Consider the following 18,773-nt stretch of genomic DNA (forward strand, 5'->3'; position numbering starts at 1 on the left):
ACATTGCCTCTTGAATACCAGGTGCTGTGATCAAAATATCTGTTTTTATCTGAGTAGCGTCTCTGCCATCAACGGTTCAAGCTTTTATTTAGCTTAAATGATGTAGATACATCATCTTCAGAATATATATCTACTCGTGCATTTTCTCCTTTATTTGCAGTGTGGCAAGAGTTGGCCTACTATGAAGAAAACACACGGGACTTTCTCTTCCCTGAGCCACGACTGACACCTTCGCACCCTGGGATGTGTAGGGAGGTGCTCATGAAGACAGTTGAAGGCTTTCCAGTAAGTGACGGTGCCTAGCTGGGCTTCTGTTGCGAAAGGGATTCTTGGAACCTGAATGTTTTATTGCTAGTAGGGCCTGTTTGTGGGCAGATCACTTCATCTTGGTTAGTGCCCCTTTATTCTCTTTAGCAGCCCTGATGAGATGCCCTCTGCAAGTACTAAATGATGCTGATTCCCACTATTGATCTGAGACGTGGGAGTCTTGTCTAACCAGGCTAAGTCACTGCCGTATTCACATTATCACATAGTTATAAAAGGCTTACATCTTTCACTGCCTCTTTTTTTAATTTAAACATTTTTTAAGTATAGTTGCTTTATAATGTGTTAGTTTTTGGTGTACAGCAAAGTGATTCAGTTATATATATATATATGATATATATTGTTATTCAGTCATATATATTATATGTAATAATATACACTATTATATATTCTTTTTCACATTCTTTTCCATTATGGTTTATTACAGAATTTTGAATATAGTTCCCTGTGCTATACTAGGACCTTGTTGTTTATTTTATATATAGTAGTTTGTATCTGCTAATCCAAACTCTTAATTTATCCACCCCTTCACCTCTCTTTCCCTATGGTAACCATAAGTTTGGTAACTATATATCTGTTTTATCATCTCCTCTTAATGCAGACTAACTGAAAGATATAGCATCAGTTTATTTAATCACAGCTATTGTTTTTGTGACAATAACAGTAAAATAGAGTACTGCTGCCTGTGTGTGTGATCATTTGCTCAGTTGTGTCCAACTCTCTGTGATGCTGTGGTCTGTAGGGCTCCTCTGTCCATGAGATTATTCAGGCAGTAATACTAGAGTGAGTTGCCATTTCCTTCTCTGGGGGATCTTCTCAACTCAGGGATCAAACCCACGTCTGCTTTGGCAGGTGGATTTGCTTTGGTTTTTTTCATGTGGCATCTTATTTTCTTCATAACAGTTCTTAAGTCAGCCAAGGCAGATATTATGGTCTCCACTTAATGGAGGGGAAACTGACAAGAAGTTCACAGGCTGATATTTTAAAAATTTATTTATTTTTAATTGAAGGATAATTGCTTTACAGTGTTGTGTTGGTTTCTGCCATACATCAACATGAATTAGCCATAGGCATACATTTGTCCCCTCCCTCTTGAACCTCTGTCCCACCTCCCACTCTATTCCACCCTTCTAGACTGTCACGGAACACTCGGTTGAGCTCCTATGTCATACAGCAAATTCCAACTGGCTATCTGTTTTATATATGGTAAAGTATATGTTTCAGTGCTACTCTCTCAGTTCGTCCCACCCTTTCTTTCCCCTGCTGTGTCCACAAATCTCTTCTCTATGTCTCTCTATTTCTGCCCTGCAAATAGGTTCATCAGTACCATTTTTCTAGATTCTGTATATATTCGTTGATATATAGGATATTTGTTTTTCTCTTTCTGATTTACTTCATTCTATATAACAGGCTCTAGGTTCATCCACCTCAAGAGCTAACTCAAATTTGTTTCTTTCCATGGCCGAGTAACATTCCATTGTATAAATGTACCACAGCTGCTTTATCCGTTTATCTGTTGATGGACATCTAGGTTGCTTCCATGCCCTGGCTATTGTAAACAATGCTGCAATGAACATTGGGGTACATGTGACAGACTGATATTATTGAGGGATATTAAAAGATATGGCAGTAACTAGTACAACAGTTACTGTTTGGGGGGCATTATCTGAACCCAAGTTCAAAATATTAATTTGTTATTATCTGGGATGATTTTTAACATTGCAGAAACTCTGAAAGTTTTCTCTACTTTTATGTCACTTGAATGACCTCTGTTTTAAGGGCTACATCTTTGTAAATTATAAAAAGCATATTTAATATTCACCTTTTCTGTTCCTACTCCATGAGTGGCTATTATTTAATTTAGTGAGGTGTTATTGTCTCCATTTAAGAGTTCTGTGCAGAATAGATGGCATGCAGAACCCTGTTTCTATGATGTTTATGATGACAGGACTTCTAGTTCTGATACTTCAAACACCAAGCATTCATCAGAAGTTCTCCCTGGGAACTAAGATCCTGCAAGCTGTGCCACATAGTTAAAAAAAAAAGTTCTAATCAGAATTCCTGATGGCCATAACTTTAAGCCCTCCATAATCTTTGAAGATCTGATGAATATCACTGACATCATTTTTTTTTCCTCTGAGATGTTCTTTGTGTATCACTTATATCCACGGTACTTGTGAGATGCTTACCTTTATTATTTTGAATTATTGAGATTTTCCTCTTCAGAAGCAGAAAGGGGATTAAAATTGGTGAGAATTAGGTGGGAGATACTCTTTACATTCGGAGAAGGCAATGGCACCCCACTCCAGTACTCTTGCCTGGAAAATCCCATGGACGGAGGAGCCTGGTAGGCTACAGTCAATGGGATCGTAAGAGTCGGGCACGACTGAGCGACTTCACTTTCACTTTTCACTTTCATGCATTGGAGAGGGAAATGGAAACCCACTCCAGTATTCTTGCCTGGAGAATCCCAGGGACAGAGGAGCCTAGTGGGCTGCCATCTATGGGGTCGCACAGAGTTGGACACGACTGAAGTGACTTAGCAGCCGCAGCAGCAGCAACTCTTTACATTAACTTTGATTTGCCCAAGTTTTCTCTTAAATAAATTCCATTTGCAAACATTGGGCTGGTATCCGGCTAAGTATCAAGACAAGAAGAAACACACTCTCTCATATTTCCCCAGATGTTATCTCTCTTTAACTTTATAGGCATAATTAAGAAGAAGAACCTGTAGGAAGTTTTATTTGTAGTTATTCATAAATGGAGGTAATCATAAGAGAAAGAGCTTTAACACTGTAGAGGAAGATCTTCATGCATTAGAGGTAAAGTATCAGTTCTTTCAATGAAGTTAATCAAAGTATATTTTAAACAATTTGTGAAGAGATAGAAAGCTCAATTTCTCTCAGATGTTCTATAAGGAAAAATAAATTGCTGAAGTTCTACTAATGGCTGATATTCATTGCATTCTCACTAGATGCCAGGCCCTGTGTTGAGTTCCTTACATGTATTGTCTTATTCAATCCTTTTTAACCCCTCAAGTTGGCTACTATTAGTTTCCTCATTTTAGGCATGGGGAAGCTGGTATGGATAATTTATAAAGGGTACTCAGAGTCACAGAACTGGTGAGCAATGGAACTAGGACTCTCACACTGGTCTGTTGCGCTTTGAAGTTTGCACTCAATCTCTGCATTATGCTAATTCTCTCACGTTTATTTCAGCCCAGGGTCCAATTTCTTTTCCTTAATGTCATAGGACATGAGAATAAATGGCATGTGAAAGTCAGACGAATTATTCACTTCATATATTTTCTGTTATTAGTTCATTAAGAATTAGATTTATTTTCTCCAGTACAATGTGACTTTTTCTTTGTACATTCATATTTTTTTTCATTTCACTTGTTACCCTGACAGCCTTTTTTTCCTCCTTTTCGTACTGAGGTCAAGAATATTGAGGGGAGATTATAATCTGTGTTTTTTGGTGGTTGTTATTAGGTAAAGACTGAATTTGTAAATTAGGCAGAAAGAATATTATTTTTAATTGTTAATTTTTAGTTAATAATTTTAATTTTTCCTTGGTGTTTAGGTACTCTGAGTACCCTTTATAAATTTTTCCTTAGTGATTCTTAAAAAATCCTGCTGTTAAACCCAATTATTGACCTAACCATCGTTACCACCATCCCATTGCTAAGGGGATTGCACAGGATACAGCCTGTAAATTTCAGCTCTAAACCGTTATGCTAAAATGAGTACTTCTATGAAAAAGAAAATATATTCCTCCTAATTGTCTGTAAGTCACCGCCAGGAGTTGAAGTTAAGTAGGTGAACAAGATTGCATTACAAACTGTGGATTCCTTACTGGTAGGGGGCCCTCCTTCTCTCTGGGCTAAGTGGAGCTTCATGTAGAGTGGTTAAGTATAGACTCAGGTTATCTGGGTGCAAGCCCAGTTTTGTCACTCAATGGCTATGTGATTTTGGGTAAATTACTTAATCTCCGTGTACCTTAGTTTCCTCCTATGTAAAATGGGACTGATAATAGTTCTTCCCTTAAAGGGTTATTTTGAGGGTTGAATGAGGTAATATATGCATGTGTGTGTGTTAGTCACTCAGTGGTGTCCGACTTTGCAACCCCATGGACTGTAGCCCTCTAGGCTCCTCTGTCCATAGGATTCTCCAGGCAAGAATACTGGAGTAGGTTGCAAATTCCTTCTTTAGGGCATCTTTCCCACCCAGAGATTGAACGTGGTCTCCTGCATCTTTGGCATCACAGATGGATTCTTCACCACTGAGCAACCAGGGAAGCCCAAAGCAACTATACCCCAATACAAGTGTTTTAAAAATGGTATTGTTAACTATGTTGCATTGTTGTACATTCCATTTCTAGAACATATTCATTTTGCCTAACTGAAATTTTATATCCTTTGACTTAACTTTTCCCCTTTTCCCTCATACTCCAGCTCTTGGCAACCAACATTCTATTAGCTGTTTCTTTGAGTTTGACTATTTCAGATTCCGCATATAGGTAAAATATGCAATGTTTATCTTTCTGTGTCTGGCTTATTTCATTTAGTATAGTGTCCTCTAGTTTCTTCTGTGTTGTCAGAAGTGTGGCAGGATTTCCTTCTCTTTAAAGGCTGAATAATATTCCATTATATATATATATATGTATACATATATATATGTTATGTATATTTTAGACAATGTGTGTAGATTATGCCAGTTACTCAAAAGAGCATTTAGGTTCTTGGATAACTTCATGTTAGGATAGGATGAGTAAAGACCTTCTTTCCAATAATTTTATTTGTTTCTTCTATTTTCAGGGGATTGCTCCTAAAATAGAGTTTTCTACAAGGACAGCCATCAGAGAACGTGTGTTTCTGCATAGAAACAGATTTTTTGTAAGTATAATAAAGAATCCAGAGATAGAAATATCAGGAATTTTCTCTACAAATTTAAAGAATTTCAACCTCAGCTTGGTTTACCAAGTTTAGATGCAACTGGATAGATAGAAACCTGGAGACTTGTTGCTAGGTTTGAATTTACATAGTCAAACTTCTCCTTCACCCTGTCACACTAGAGTGATGATGTTTGGCATGTATTCGTCATGGCATAGTTGGTGGAAAAGCGTGATCCAGAAGCTACAATCACAAGCTTGATGATGTGTAGTCTAGTTATTTTTTGTTGTTGTTGTTTCATGACATTTACTCTTGATTTTATCAGCAGTAGTGTTTCCTTCTTTCTCGTGCTGAAGCTGAAGCTCAGGGTTGTATTTGGGGCCACCCCTTTGGTAGCAGTAAGGGTTTCTTCCTTTTTTTTTGGTAACAGTGAGGGTCTTGGGGCATTCTTGAGCACTACCTTCATTTTGCTTGTTCAGCCCTGATTTCCCCTTCACATTCATTTCTTTCTGTTTTTATTTTACCCCATCGCCCATAATTTTGCAACCAGGCAAAATCCTCTCTAAAATGATACAGAGAATTAATGAATATAGTTTGTAGACCTCACATGGGGTCCTAGAATAAACCTTGAAAAACAATGTGGGTTTTGGATTTAGGGGTACTGAAGAAGCAGGGTCACTAATCTGTGCCAATCCATCAATCCCCTGGGCACTGTAACTCATCAATGGAAAACCAGTGATTAATTTTCAGGAAGGCAATTGCAGCTTTTTAGTCTCTCCTTATTTACTCAGTTTTCTCCAGTCTGTTTAAATGTGCACAGTGACTTTTCAGTTTATTGCTCTTTTTCTTCTGTTCCATTTTGTTAATCTTGTTTTAATCTTGTAGAGATTTTCCTGTATGAACTTCCCCGTCCCTCCTCCTCTAGTCTTGCAGTCTTCCTCTAGCGTCGTCTAGTGGTGGACCCTAACAGAACAGCTAGGAAAGCAGAAGAGGATTTGCAAAGTGCCAGGTTCAGTATCGTAAAATTGAGTATAGAAAGGTAGGTTTGGCGCCAGTATAGTTGGCTTCTAATTTTTGAATTGTTCTAAAAATTTCCATAGCTATACATACCGCCATACTTTTTCCTTAAAATAAATTGCTTGAGGTGAAATGGCTGAACCCAAGTATATGCCAAATTCTCTGTCTCCCCTCTCTTGCTGTATTTGTGTATCTGTCAGTCATCTGATAGGGCATGGAGGTGTCTGAGACTTTCCAGCTTTCTCATAATACAAATAAATCTCACTGTTTAAATTTCATTTAATTTTTAAAAAAATTTTATTACATTTTGGCTGCACCGAGTCTTGGTTGGTACATGTGGGATTCTCATTGTGATGGCTTCTCTTGCTGCAGAGCATGGGCTCTGGGGCATTTGGGCTCAGTAGTTGTGCATAGGCTTAGTTGTTCCATAGCATGTGGGATCTTCCTGGACCAGGGATCGAACCCATGTCCCCTACATTGGCAGCTGGATTCTCAACCATTGGCCCACCAGGGAAGTCAAAATCTCAGTTAATAGTTTAAATCTACTAGTGATACTAAGCTGACCTGAAGAAAAATTTTAAAATGCCCTTCCCAGAGTTCACATTTTATAAATCTGAGATGTTAAGTCTTCTATCTTAGTTCAGTTAAATACAGTTATATTCTGATTGAGCTTTCTTCTTTAAAACTGTTGTCTCTTCTTTGGGTTTCAGGAAGAAAGATGTAAGTCACAAAGGCCTTTATGTGCACCAAAAGGACCAAAATTTCCCTTGAGCTGTGTAAAGATGAAGCCAAGGGAGAGTAATCTCGACAGGGTGGCCCCAGGCATGCAGTCCCGGCCATTCTCTCCATATTGCACCAGGCGTTTCTTCCAGGACCAGCCAGCTCAGCTGAACCTTGGATATACTTTCAAAATACCTGGAGAAAGCAAACCTCCATTTGTAGTAAGACACGTGAGCCTAAAATTACTTTTCAGAGTCCTTTGGAATGGTAAGGGTGTGAATGAGGGTGGAATAAAGGAAGGTTGGATCATGATAACAGATGTATAAGTAAATAAATAGAGAAAATTCAAATTTAATAATAATTATGATTAAATTATGTTCATTTCCTAGAGTTATTGTCAGGAAACTCCTATAAAGATGTCTTGTACAGAGGACTTGCTGAGTAAATGTCTGTTATCCTTATTTTCAATTTTAGAGTTAAAAAGAAATTTATTTATTAATAGTGTTATCTGCATATGACAACCTGCCACTGTCCAGGAAAATCAATGAACTGACAACAGTAGAAGATTCATATCAAAGGGTGGCACATACTCTGTACAAATCTGAAAGTAAAGCTTCATAAGTTTTAAGAAAACTGCTTGAGTTTTCATAATAAGATCATCGTTCAGTGGCCAACTTTTAAAAATATATATTTATTTATTTGACTGCCTCCAGTCTTGGTTGTGGCATGCAAGCTCTCTGTTGAGTCATGAGGAATCTTTTCATTGTGGTGCACGGACTCTCTAGCTGCAGTGTTCGGGCTTAGTCGCTCCATGGCATGTGGGATCTTAGTTCCTTGACTAGGGGTCAAACCCATGTCCCCTGCACTGCAAGATGGATTCTTTACCACTGGACCATCAGGGAGTTCACCTGGCCACACTTTAAGAGTAGGAAACATGTGGCTGCGGAAGAAGCAATGATATGCCATAGTCAAGGTCCTTAATTTAAGTTATATTAGATTTAGCCATCAGGAAGTAGTGCACAAATTTAATCACACTTGTTTTCATAGTCTTAATTTTTTTTGACTACTATAAAAGTAAAGGAAAATACATAAAGGTTCAAGAAAAAAAATTACCCATAAGTTCACTAGAATAATATAGTCATTGTTTAATTTGATACATTTTCTTTTGACTTTTTTTGATATTCATAAGGCCTTATTTTTTCCTGCAAAGTTGCAATTGTAATTATACTGTATATGCAGATTCATTTCTTTACAGTTAAATATGTTTTTATTATGTTAAAAACACTTCTAGTATTAGTTCTTTTTTTTTTCTATTTCTTTTTTTTTCCATTTATTTTTATTAGTTGGAGGCTAATTACTTTACAATATTGTAGTGGTTTTTGCTGTACATTTACATGAATCAGCCATAGGTGTACATGTGTTCCCCATCCTGAACCCTGCTCCCACCTCCCTGCCCATCCCATCCCTCAGGGTCATCCCAGTGCACCAGCCCTGAGCACCCTGTCTCATGCATCGAACCTGGATGGGTGATCTGTTTCACCTATGATAATATACATGTTTCAATGCTATTCTCTCAAATCATCCCATCCTTGCCTTCTTCCACAGAGTCCAAAAGTCTGTTCTTTACATCTGTGTCTCTTTTGCTGTCTTGCATATAGGGTCATCATTACCATCTTTCTAAATTCCATATATATGTGTTAATATACTGTATTGGTATTTTTCTTTCTGACTTACTTCACTCTGTATAATAGGCTCCAGTTTCATCCATCTCATTAGAACTGATTCAAATGCATTCTTTTTAATGGCTGAGTAATAGTCCATTGTATATATGTACCACAGCTTTCTTATCCATTTGTCTGCCCATATACATCTAGGTTGCTTACATGTCCTGGCTATTGTAAACAGTGCTTTGATGAACATTGGGATACACATGTCTCTTTCGATTCTGGTTTCCTCAGTGTGTATGCCCAGCAGTGGGATTGCTGGGTCATATGGCAGTTCTATTTCTGGTTTTTTAAGGAATCTCCATGCTGTTCTCCATAGTGGCTGTACTAGTTTGTATTCCCACCAACAGTGTAAAAGGGTTTTCTTTGTTCCGCACTCTCTCCAGCATTTATTGTTTGTAGACTTTTTGATAGCAGCCATTCTGACCTGCGAGAGATGTTACTGCATTGTAGTTTTGATTTGCACTTCTCTGATAATGAGGGTGTTGAGCATCTTTTCATGTGTTTGTTAGTCATCTGTATGTCTTCTTTGGAGAAATGTCTGTTTAGTTCTTTGGCCCATTTTTTGATTGGTTTGTTTATGTTTCTGGAATTGAACTGCAGGAGCTGCTTGTATATTTTTGAGATTAATTCTTTGTCAGTTGCTTTGTTTGCTATTATTTTCTCCTGTTCTGAAGGCTGTCTTTTCATCTTGCTTATTCCTTCATTGTGCAAAAGCTTTTAAGTTTAATTAGGTCCCATTTGTTTATTTTTGCTTTTATTTCCATTACTCTGGGAGGTGGGTCATAGAGAATCCTGCTGTGATTTATGTCAGAGAGTGTTTTGCCTATGTTTTCCTCTAGGAGTTTTATAGTTTCTGGTCTTACATTTAGATCTTTAATCCATTTTGAGTTTATTTTTGTGTATGGTGTCAGAAAGTGTTCTAGTTTTGTTCTTTTACAGGTGGTTGACCAGTTTTCCCAGCACCACTTGTTAAAGAGATTGTCTTTTCTCTATTGTATATTCTTGCCACCTTTGTCAAAGATAAGGTATCCACAGGTATGTGGATTTATCTCTCAGCTTTCTGTTTTGTTCCATTGATCTATTTTTCTGTCTTTGTGCCAGTACCATACTGTCTTGATGACTGTAGCTTTGTAGTATAGTCTGAAGTCAGGCAGGTGGATTCCTCCAGTTCTGTTCTTTTTTCTCAAGATTACTTTGGTTATATGAGGTTTTTTGTATTTCCATACAAATTGTGAAATTATTTGTTCTAGTTCTCGGAAAAATACCGTTGGTAGCTTGATGGGGATTGCATTGAATCTATAGGTTGCTTTGGGTAGTATACTCATTTTCACTATATTGATTCTTCTGATCCATGAACATGGTATATTTCTCCATCTATTTGTGTCCTCTGATTTCTTTCATTAGTGTTTTATAATTTTCTATATATAGGTCTTTTGTTTTTTTAGGTAGATTTATTCCTAAGTATTTTATTCTTTTCGTTGCAGTGGTGAATGGAATTTTTTTCTTAATTTCTCTTTCTGCTCTTTCATTGTTAGTGTATAGGAATGCAAGGGATTTCTGTGTTTTAATTTTATATCCTGCAGCTTTTCAATGAACATAATTCCTATTTTTCATGAACTCTGTTTCACATTGTAGTTCATGACTTATTCTCCAGAATGTTAACGATTGATATTATTGTCAAGTTGATAATTTGACTCAGAATTACCTGTGTGATGTTTGTATATTAGACACAAGAAATGAAACATGGTAAATCCCAAAGTCAAGGTGCTTTTCAGATGACTGGTTATAGCACTGGTTTGCAGGTAGAACAGAGATGTTGTTTGGCTAGAAAATACAGGATAGCTGTTTTCTTCAGGTAACTTGTAAAAATGCCTGGCAAAATCTAGCACTCTAAACATAGTTTCATACAAATATTATTAAATTGAGTATTTTGGGTCTGATTTATTTCCATTTGATATATATTTTAATAAAATACACAACTTTATGCCATTATGAACTATATAACTTTAAAATGTTGGAAGTTTTCTTAGGAAATTAAAATTTACGTGATACTTTTATTTAACAGATTCATACAGTCTTTACTACGTGCCAAGCTCTTTCCTAAGGGCCTATATATATTAACTCTTTTATTTAGCCAGACTTCCTGATGATATCTGATGTTTAAGTAGAAAAATTAAAATGTAGAGGACCTGATGTTATCAAGATTATAAATTCTAATCAAATTATTTCTTGAAGTAGAATGAAGAATAATAGTATAACATGACTTCTTGATGTTAAAAAAATAAAAAACAAAGTTACAAAGAAAATTAAGCAACTGTATGTCATAGACATTCTGGAAGAGTCTCTATTTCAAGTAGTTTTACCTGTTGGCAGATCATGTTGTTGAATGTAGGAAAATTTGGTCACCTTAACTAAAATAATATTGTAACCACTGTTCTTTTTTTCAAGGATGTAGACACTCAGACTGAAAGGGGATGTGGAAGGCTGAAAGATCACCTTATGAAAATCCCTGTCTTCAGGGAGGACCCCGCCTAGGCCAGTACTGCTCAGAGTGTTTAGGAACATGAAGTTATCCTATTTTAAAAGAATGTGAAACAAACTCCACTTGCTCTTTACTCGCCTTGCCAGTGGTTAGAATATGATCTGTGTCATATTAGCCCATATCTCTGTTTTCTAACCTCAGTGAGAGTAGGGACAAACAGGTTTCCCTGTTGGTTATAGCATTTTATATACCCGGAGGCTATGCTTTAATTTGTTCCCAACCTTCTCTTTTCTCACCTGCATGACTGTGATTGAAGTGGGAGAAAGGTATTTAGAGGGAATGAGGAGAGGGTAATACAAGCTACAGTGGGTTCAAGTCTCATTCCTTTCTTTTCAGGTGGATAGTGCAAAGCCCTTTGGTGAGAACAGTTCACAGCATCATTCCCAGAAGTCTAGAAGAAAACCTAACTTTTCAAACTTTCCATTTCCAGTGAGAAGAGGTACTTGATTTTCTTGTTAGTCCTGTGTAGTTTCCCCATGGGAACGATTGCATCCTACCTCTAAGTCTTCTTTCATTCTGAGGAATCACACATTTGTCTGGAAACTCAGGGCCTAATTCTCAGGTGCCCTGTCACTGGGAGTTTCCAGGGAGGGGGTTCCCATGAGCAGAGTCTTCAGCAGAGATGCCATCTGTTTCAGAGTTTTCCTAGGAGGAACTGGGGAGATGCCCCGAGGAGTGTCACCACTGAGTGTGCTCAGGTTGTGTCTGTTGGAAAAGCAGGGAACATCTTGTCTTGGTGGGATCTCCTTGAAAAGGCACCACAGATAGCTAACAAATAAGACTTGCCATTTCTCAGGATAGGATGCAGCAGGGAATTGATGGAGATCAGGAGAGGCAACACTTCCTTTACAAGATTGCATGTCAGCAAGGAGGAGAGCCAGTTCTCTCTGAAAATGTGAGGTTAAGGCAGGGGATCTCAGACATTTAGACTTCAGGACCCTTTTGTGCTAAGTATTATTGAGAGCCACACTGAGCTTTTCTGTATGTGAATAATATCTATCAACAATTAGCATTAGACATTAAACCTGAGGAATTTATAAAACACAAGAATATACAAGCACCATTCCATTAGCTATCAGAGTGGTGTCTTCATGACATATCATATAGCTTTTGGAGAACTCTGTTATATAGTCGTAAGAGAATGAGAATGAAAAAGACGTCTTACTGTTGAGACTAAGTCTTTTGCTAAGTAAAACACTTACTTAGTCTTTTACTTACTTACTTACTTAGTCTTAGTAAAAGACTCTTAGTAATGAGAATGAAAAAGAGTACGTCTTACTATTAGGAGAACAGTTTTGACCTTGCAGAATTCCTAAAAGGTCTTGGGGACCAATGGGGAGGCCCTGGATCATACATCAAGAATTGCTGGGTTAAGACATCCCCTTGATGGTCTGTTTATTTCCAAGGCAAACCATTCAATATCACAGTAATCCATGCCTATGCTCCAACCACTAATGCCAAAGAAGCTGGAGTTGAACAGTTCTATGATGACCTACAAGACCTTCTAGAACTAACACCAAAGACAAATATCCTTTTCATCATAGGAGACTGGAATGCAAAAGCAGGAAGAGATACCTGTAACAGGCAAGTTAACAAGCAAGTTTGGTTTTGGAGTAGAAAATGAAGCAAGGCAAAGGCTAACAGAGCTACAAGAGAACATACTGGTCATGGCAAGCACCCTCTTCCAACAACACAAGAGATGACTCTACACATGGACATCACCAGATGGTCAGTACAGAAATCAGACTGATTATATTCTTTGCAGCTGAAGATGGAGAAGCTCTATACAGTCAGCAAAAACAAGACTAGGAGCTGACTTTGGCTCGATCATGAACTCCTTATTGCCAAATTCAGACTGAAACTGAAGAAAGTAGAGAAAACCACTAGACCACTCAGTATGACCTAAATCAAATCCCTTAGGATTATACAGTGGAAGTGACAAATAGATTCAAGGGATTAGATCTGATAGAGTGCCTGAAGCACTGTGGGTGGAGATTTGTAACATTGTACAGGAGGTGGCGATCAAAACCATGCCCAAAAAGAAGAATTGCAAAAAGACAAAATGGTTGTCTGAGGAGGCCTTACAAATAGCTATGAAAAGAAGAGAAGCTAAAGGCAAAGGAGAAAAGGAAAGATATACCCATCTGAATGCAGAGTTCCAAAGAATAGAAAGGAGAGATAAGATAGCCTTCCTCAGTGATCAATGCAAAGAAATAGAGGAAAACAATAGAATGAGAAAGACTAGAGATCTCTTCAATAAAATTAGAGATACCAAGGGAGCATTTCATGCAAAGATGGACACAATAAAGGACAGAAATGGTATGGACCTAACAGAAGCAGAAGATATTAAGAAGAGGTGGCAAATACACAGAAGAACTATGCAAAAAAGATTTGAATGACCCAGATAACCACAATGGTGTGATCACTCACCTAGAGCCAGACATCCTAGAGTGCAAAGTCTAGTGAGTCTTAGGAAGCATCCCTATGAACAAAGCTAGTGGAGGTGATGGAATTCCAGTTGAGCTATTTCAGATCCTAAAAGATGATGCTTTGGAAGTGCTGCACTAAAAAAAAAAAGAAAGAAAGTGCTGCACTCAATAGCTAGCAAATTTGGAAAACTCAGCAGTGGCCACAGAACTGGAAAATGTCAGTTTTCATTCCAGTCCCAAGAAAGCCAATGCCAAAGAATGTTTAAACTACCGCACAATTGCACTCATCTCACATGCTAGCAGAGTAATGCTCAAAATTCTCCAAGCCAGGCTTCAACAGTACGTGAACTGTGAACTTCTGGATGTTCATGCTGGATTTATAAAAGGCAGAGGAACCAGAGATTAAATTGGCAGCATCTGTTGGATCATAGAAAAGGCAAGAGAATTCCAGAAAAACATCTACCTCTGCTTCATTGACTACGCCAAAACCTTTGACTATGTGGATCACAACAAACTGTGGAAAATTCTGAAAGAGATGGGAATACCAGACCACCTGACCTGCCTCCTGAGAAGTCTGTATGCACGTCAAGAAGCAACTGTTAGAACTGTACATGAAACAACGGACTGGTTCCAAATTGGGAAAGGAGTACATCAAGGCTGTATATTGTCACCCTGCTTGTTAATTTATATGCAGAGTACATCACGCGAGATGCCGGGCTGGATGAAGCACAAGGTGGAATCAAGATTGCCGGGAGAAATATCAATAACCTCAGGTATGCAGATGATACCACCCTTATGGCATAAAGCAAAGAGTAACTAAAGATCCTCTTAATGAAAGAGAAAAAGGAGAGTGAAAAAGCTGGCTTAAAGCTCAACATTCAGAAAACTAAGATCATGGCATCCAGTCTCATCACTTGATGGCAAATAGATGGGGAAACAATGGAAACACTGATATACTTTCTTTTCTTGGGCCTCAAAATCACTGCAGATGGTGATTGCAGCCATGAAATTAAAAGACACTTGTTCCTTGGAAGAAAAGCTATGGTCAACCTAGACAGCATATTAAAAAGCAGAGACATACTTTGCTGACAAAGGTTGTCTAGTCAAAGCTATGGTTTTTTCAGCAGTCATGTATGGATGTGAGAATTGGACCATAAGGAAAGCTGAGCACCAAAAAATTTATTTTGAACTGTGTTGTTGGAGAGGACTCTTGAGAGTCCCTTGGACAACAGGGAAATCAAACCAATCAGTCCTAAAGGAAATCAGCCCTGGATATTCATTGGAAGGACTGGTGCTGAAGCTCCAATCCTTTGGCCACCTGATATGAAGAACTGACTCATTGGAAAAGACCTTGATGATGAGAAGGACTGAAAGCAGGAGAAGAGGATAACAGAGGGTTGATGGTTGGATGGCATCACCGACTCATTGGACATGAGTTCGAGCAAGCTCCTGGTGTTGGTAATGGACAGGGAAGCCTGGAGTGCTGCAGACCTTGGGGTTGCAAAGTGTTGAACACTACTGAGTGACTGAGCTGAACTTTAACTGAACTGAACTTTGCTTTATGAGTGAAATGCATGAACGTGTGTCAGTACTGAATTTCATGGCAGTGAATTTCAACCATTCCTGAATTAATTCTTAGGCTAGAAAGGGATGGTCATAGCCCCTTCTCCTGACCTGGACTTATATCATCCCTGACAACAGGTTTCCTATCTTAGCCTGAAAGGATTCTACTTTTAAGGGGCTACACAGTCTCTTGTGATAACTCAAGCTAGTATTCTCTTGGATCATGGTGACTGTTCTATAGCAACAAGTCAAAGATAGGTGACAGAATTTGAGGCAGAAAATGCTTCATCTTCTCTGATATTTAGATTGAAAACCACCCATGTAGTCCATAAAAACAGCACTGTCTTCCCCATTACCATGAAATCAAGCAACAGAAAGTGTCCTTTCCTGGGGAGGACAGCTGGGCTTAATGCTACCTAAATAACAATGGGGTCATGTATCACATTGGTCTCGGCCTTTGTCTCTTCTTAATCCTGGCAGGTGGAGAACTAAGGTTCCAGAGAGGTTACAGAGCGTGTACAGGTCACACATCAAGTTTTTGGCACACCTACATTTAGAGAAGACGTTCAGACCTCTGGGCTCAGATCCTTGGAATCCCTGTAGCTTCCAAGCCAGACCTTTCCTTAGGTCACCTGTCAGCTCATTCATCTGGGCTTAAGGTAGAATAAAGCAGTGCTTCTCAAACTTCAATATGCATTTGAATCACCTGGGTGTCTTGTTAAACTGCAGACTCTGATTCCATAGGGCTGAGGTGGGACCTGGAATCCTTCTTTTCTAACAAGCTTCCAGGTGATACTGATGCTGCTGGTCCATGGACAACACTTTGAGAAGCAAGGGAAGAAGGGCAAGCCCCCTGGGATCAGTAGCAAGGGGTTCCTAGGCAAAAGGGCAGGTTTGTGGCTATAGCCAAAAAGGGCCTTAGCACTACTGATTCCCTGCTCAGCTGGGAGTGTGGTAGAAGAGAGCTTTTGGGACAAGATGGCCACACACATACGTGCATGCCCAGAGAATATGACAATTCACATGCTTAAAAAGAATCCCTTTTTATATCTTCCTTCTTGTCGCCAGTGACATAGGGGAATCAGCAGTCCCTTGTCACTGCCTCAGCCCCAGTCAGCTGGGGGAAGCCATGGTGGTCTTAGCATAGCCTTGCACATATTCATTTCAAAAGCATTTTATTTTCAATCTGGAAAAATCTCATTTAGTCTTGGTTTTGTCTGTGTATTTATTACTTCTAGTAGTTCTTACCAGTATTAGATCTACTTAATGTAATCGTAATGATTTTCACCTTTGCTGTGTTGTTTTTTCAAGCTCTCATGTATTTGTTTTTGTCTGTCTTGGACAAGTATACTCAGAGTTTCTGTGTAAGTAGGATTTTATGTAAACCTAATATAAAGGGAATGCCAGAGAGCAGAGGCTTTGAATTTTATATTGAGCCACGTGGCTTTCTTTTAGACTGTGGACACCTGGGCAAATATGTTTTCCAAGCTGCCCAAGGACTACTAAACTTGTTGCTTCACTTTAGACTCACTTTTACCCTTCCTATAGCCATACATGCTGCTATTAATATAACATTATTGTTTACCTCAAGAGGACAGAAAAAAGCTCATAGAATTTCTGTGACTTCAGGGAGACTTAAAAGTGACGGTATGATTTACAAGGGATCATTTAAGTTCTCTAATAATTCATTCATTGTGTAATGTTTTGTACTGTTATGCAATAAATGTAATAGCAGCTTTAGGGGTAACTGGTAATAATGAGTCATTGAAACACCTGTTTCTCTTTCTTCTAGCGTCTTCTCTTGACAGCCTTGCAGCTAATGTGAAGGTAATTTTAGAAGTAGCATTTGTAAAATGATTTATTACCAGCTATATAATGTCAATTATTGTGCTTTCTCTCATGGGCAGTTGAAAATACATTTCTAGCTCATGCTGCTTGTGGAATTGCTGTAGTTTAACTTGAGTTGCTTTGCTTTAGTTGGTTTTTTCCCCTCATGTAAACTTTCATTTGTAGGATGAATCACCAGTGAAAGTGTATGTAGGTTCAATACCTACTTTATCAGTAATTTTCATTGCTTTCTCTCGAATTGAATATAGAGGGTTGGACAATCACTTATTCTTAAAGTCTGATTGGCTTGTTCAGGTGAAGGTACAAGCTTCCATGTTACAATATGACAATGGATATACGTAAAGAAAACGGAATACTCTTTGCTTCCTTTGCCATAGCATTTAAATATTTTGTCTAAAAATTTTTTCTTTCCCAAATGCAATAATCCCTAGTCCTCACAAATCAAATTTCAGAGCATGAGTTTATTTTGGCTTGTTAATATATACCAAATGAATTTGGTTATCTTTCCTTGCCCTTGACTCCTAAGCATTTTGTCTCTAGTCTTCTCTGCTCCCACTCCTCTTGTATGTGCAGGAGATCCTGGGGGCAGGTATTCTGTCTTCTTGCCCCCAGTTCTCTTCCTTGTGCCACCCAACCCCCAGCTCTAAATTAAGAAAATAAAAGCAAAAGCTATAACTAAAGATGAATGCACATTGTCACTCAGGTTATCAAAGAGCCAGATGAACGGATTGTTTTAAGGAATGAATCACCATCATCTTTTGATTCAAGTAAGTTTGGAAAGCCCTCGCCCAGTTACAGTAACCAAGGGGATGCTGATTTTCACCAGGAAACTTCATTTGACACCTCCCAGCACTCCAGATCTCCCAGCCCTCTTCTGGATCAGCCCCTTCTCCGAGAAAGGTCAGCAGCCAGCACCCATCTCTTTGCTAGAAGAGTGACTTGTGGTCTGGCAGGAGTAAAGTCAGGTCACATTATCAGTTTGCTTCCTTAGGAATATTCAGCTGGGGCAGCTTGACATGAAAGATTATTATTCCTTGAAAAATAATCCCAGAAGTAAGAATTGAGATTTTTCTCTTACCTGTGGAAAGCATATCTCAGAATGTTTGTTGAAAATGGGATAGACAGCTACGTTGGCATAGATACTATTTATTTCTCCATTATTATCTGTCATTAAAAGTTGGCTTAAAGCTCAACATTCAGAAAACTAAGATCATGGCATCCAGTCCCATCACTTCATGGCAAATGGATGGGGAAACAGTGGCTGACTTTATTTTTGGGGGGCTCCAAAAGCCCTGCAGATGGTGATTGCAGCCATGAAATTATTATTATTTTTTTTTTACAGTTAAATTTTTATTTCACATAAGCAAGGGATAACATTTTTTTTTTTTTTTTTTTTTTTTTTTTTAAATTTTTCAGTGGGTTTTTTCATACATTGATGTGAATCAGCCATAGAGTTACACGAATTCCCCAAACCGGTCTCCCATCGCAGCCATGAAATTAAAAGACGCTTACTCCTTGGAAGGAAAGTTATGACCAACCTAGATGGCATATTAAAAAGCAGAGACATTACTTTGTCAACAAAGATCTGTCTAGTCAAGACTATGGTTTTTCCAGTAGTCATGTATGGATGTGAGAGTTGGGCTGTAAGGAAAGCTGAGCACCAAAGAATTGATGCTTTTGAACTGTGGTGTTGGCGAAGACTCTTGAGAGTC

The 18,773-nt window shown here is 38.4% G+C and overlaps 1 protein-coding gene across 1 annotated transcript in view; it reads left to right on the forward strand.

The window, feature by feature from the left end:
• The window catches only part of SPATA6L (spermatogenesis associated 6 like), a 71,623-nt gene that overhangs the window by 43,632 nt on the left and 9,218 nt on the right, over positions 1-18,773 (forward strand). The window contains exons 6-11 of the mRNA XM_065908179.1: positions 161-285; positions 5,141-5,218; positions 6,943-7,182; positions 11,558-11,660; positions 17,006-17,040; positions 17,765-17,961. Of these exons, the coding sequence (XP_065764251.1) occupies positions 161-285; positions 5,141-5,218; positions 6,943-7,182; positions 11,558-11,660; positions 17,006-17,040; positions 17,765-17,961 (778 nt within the window). The remainder of the gene's footprint in view (positions 1-160; positions 286-5,140; positions 5,219-6,942; positions 7,183-11,557; positions 11,661-17,005; positions 17,041-17,764; positions 17,962-18,773) is intronic.

This window comes from Muntiacus reevesi, chromosome 17, assembly GCF_963930625.1.
Source record: "Muntiacus reevesi chromosome 17, mMunRee1.1, whole genome shotgun sequence".
NCBI lineage: Eukaryota > Metazoa > Chordata > Mammalia > Artiodactyla > Cervidae > Muntiacus > Muntiacus reevesi.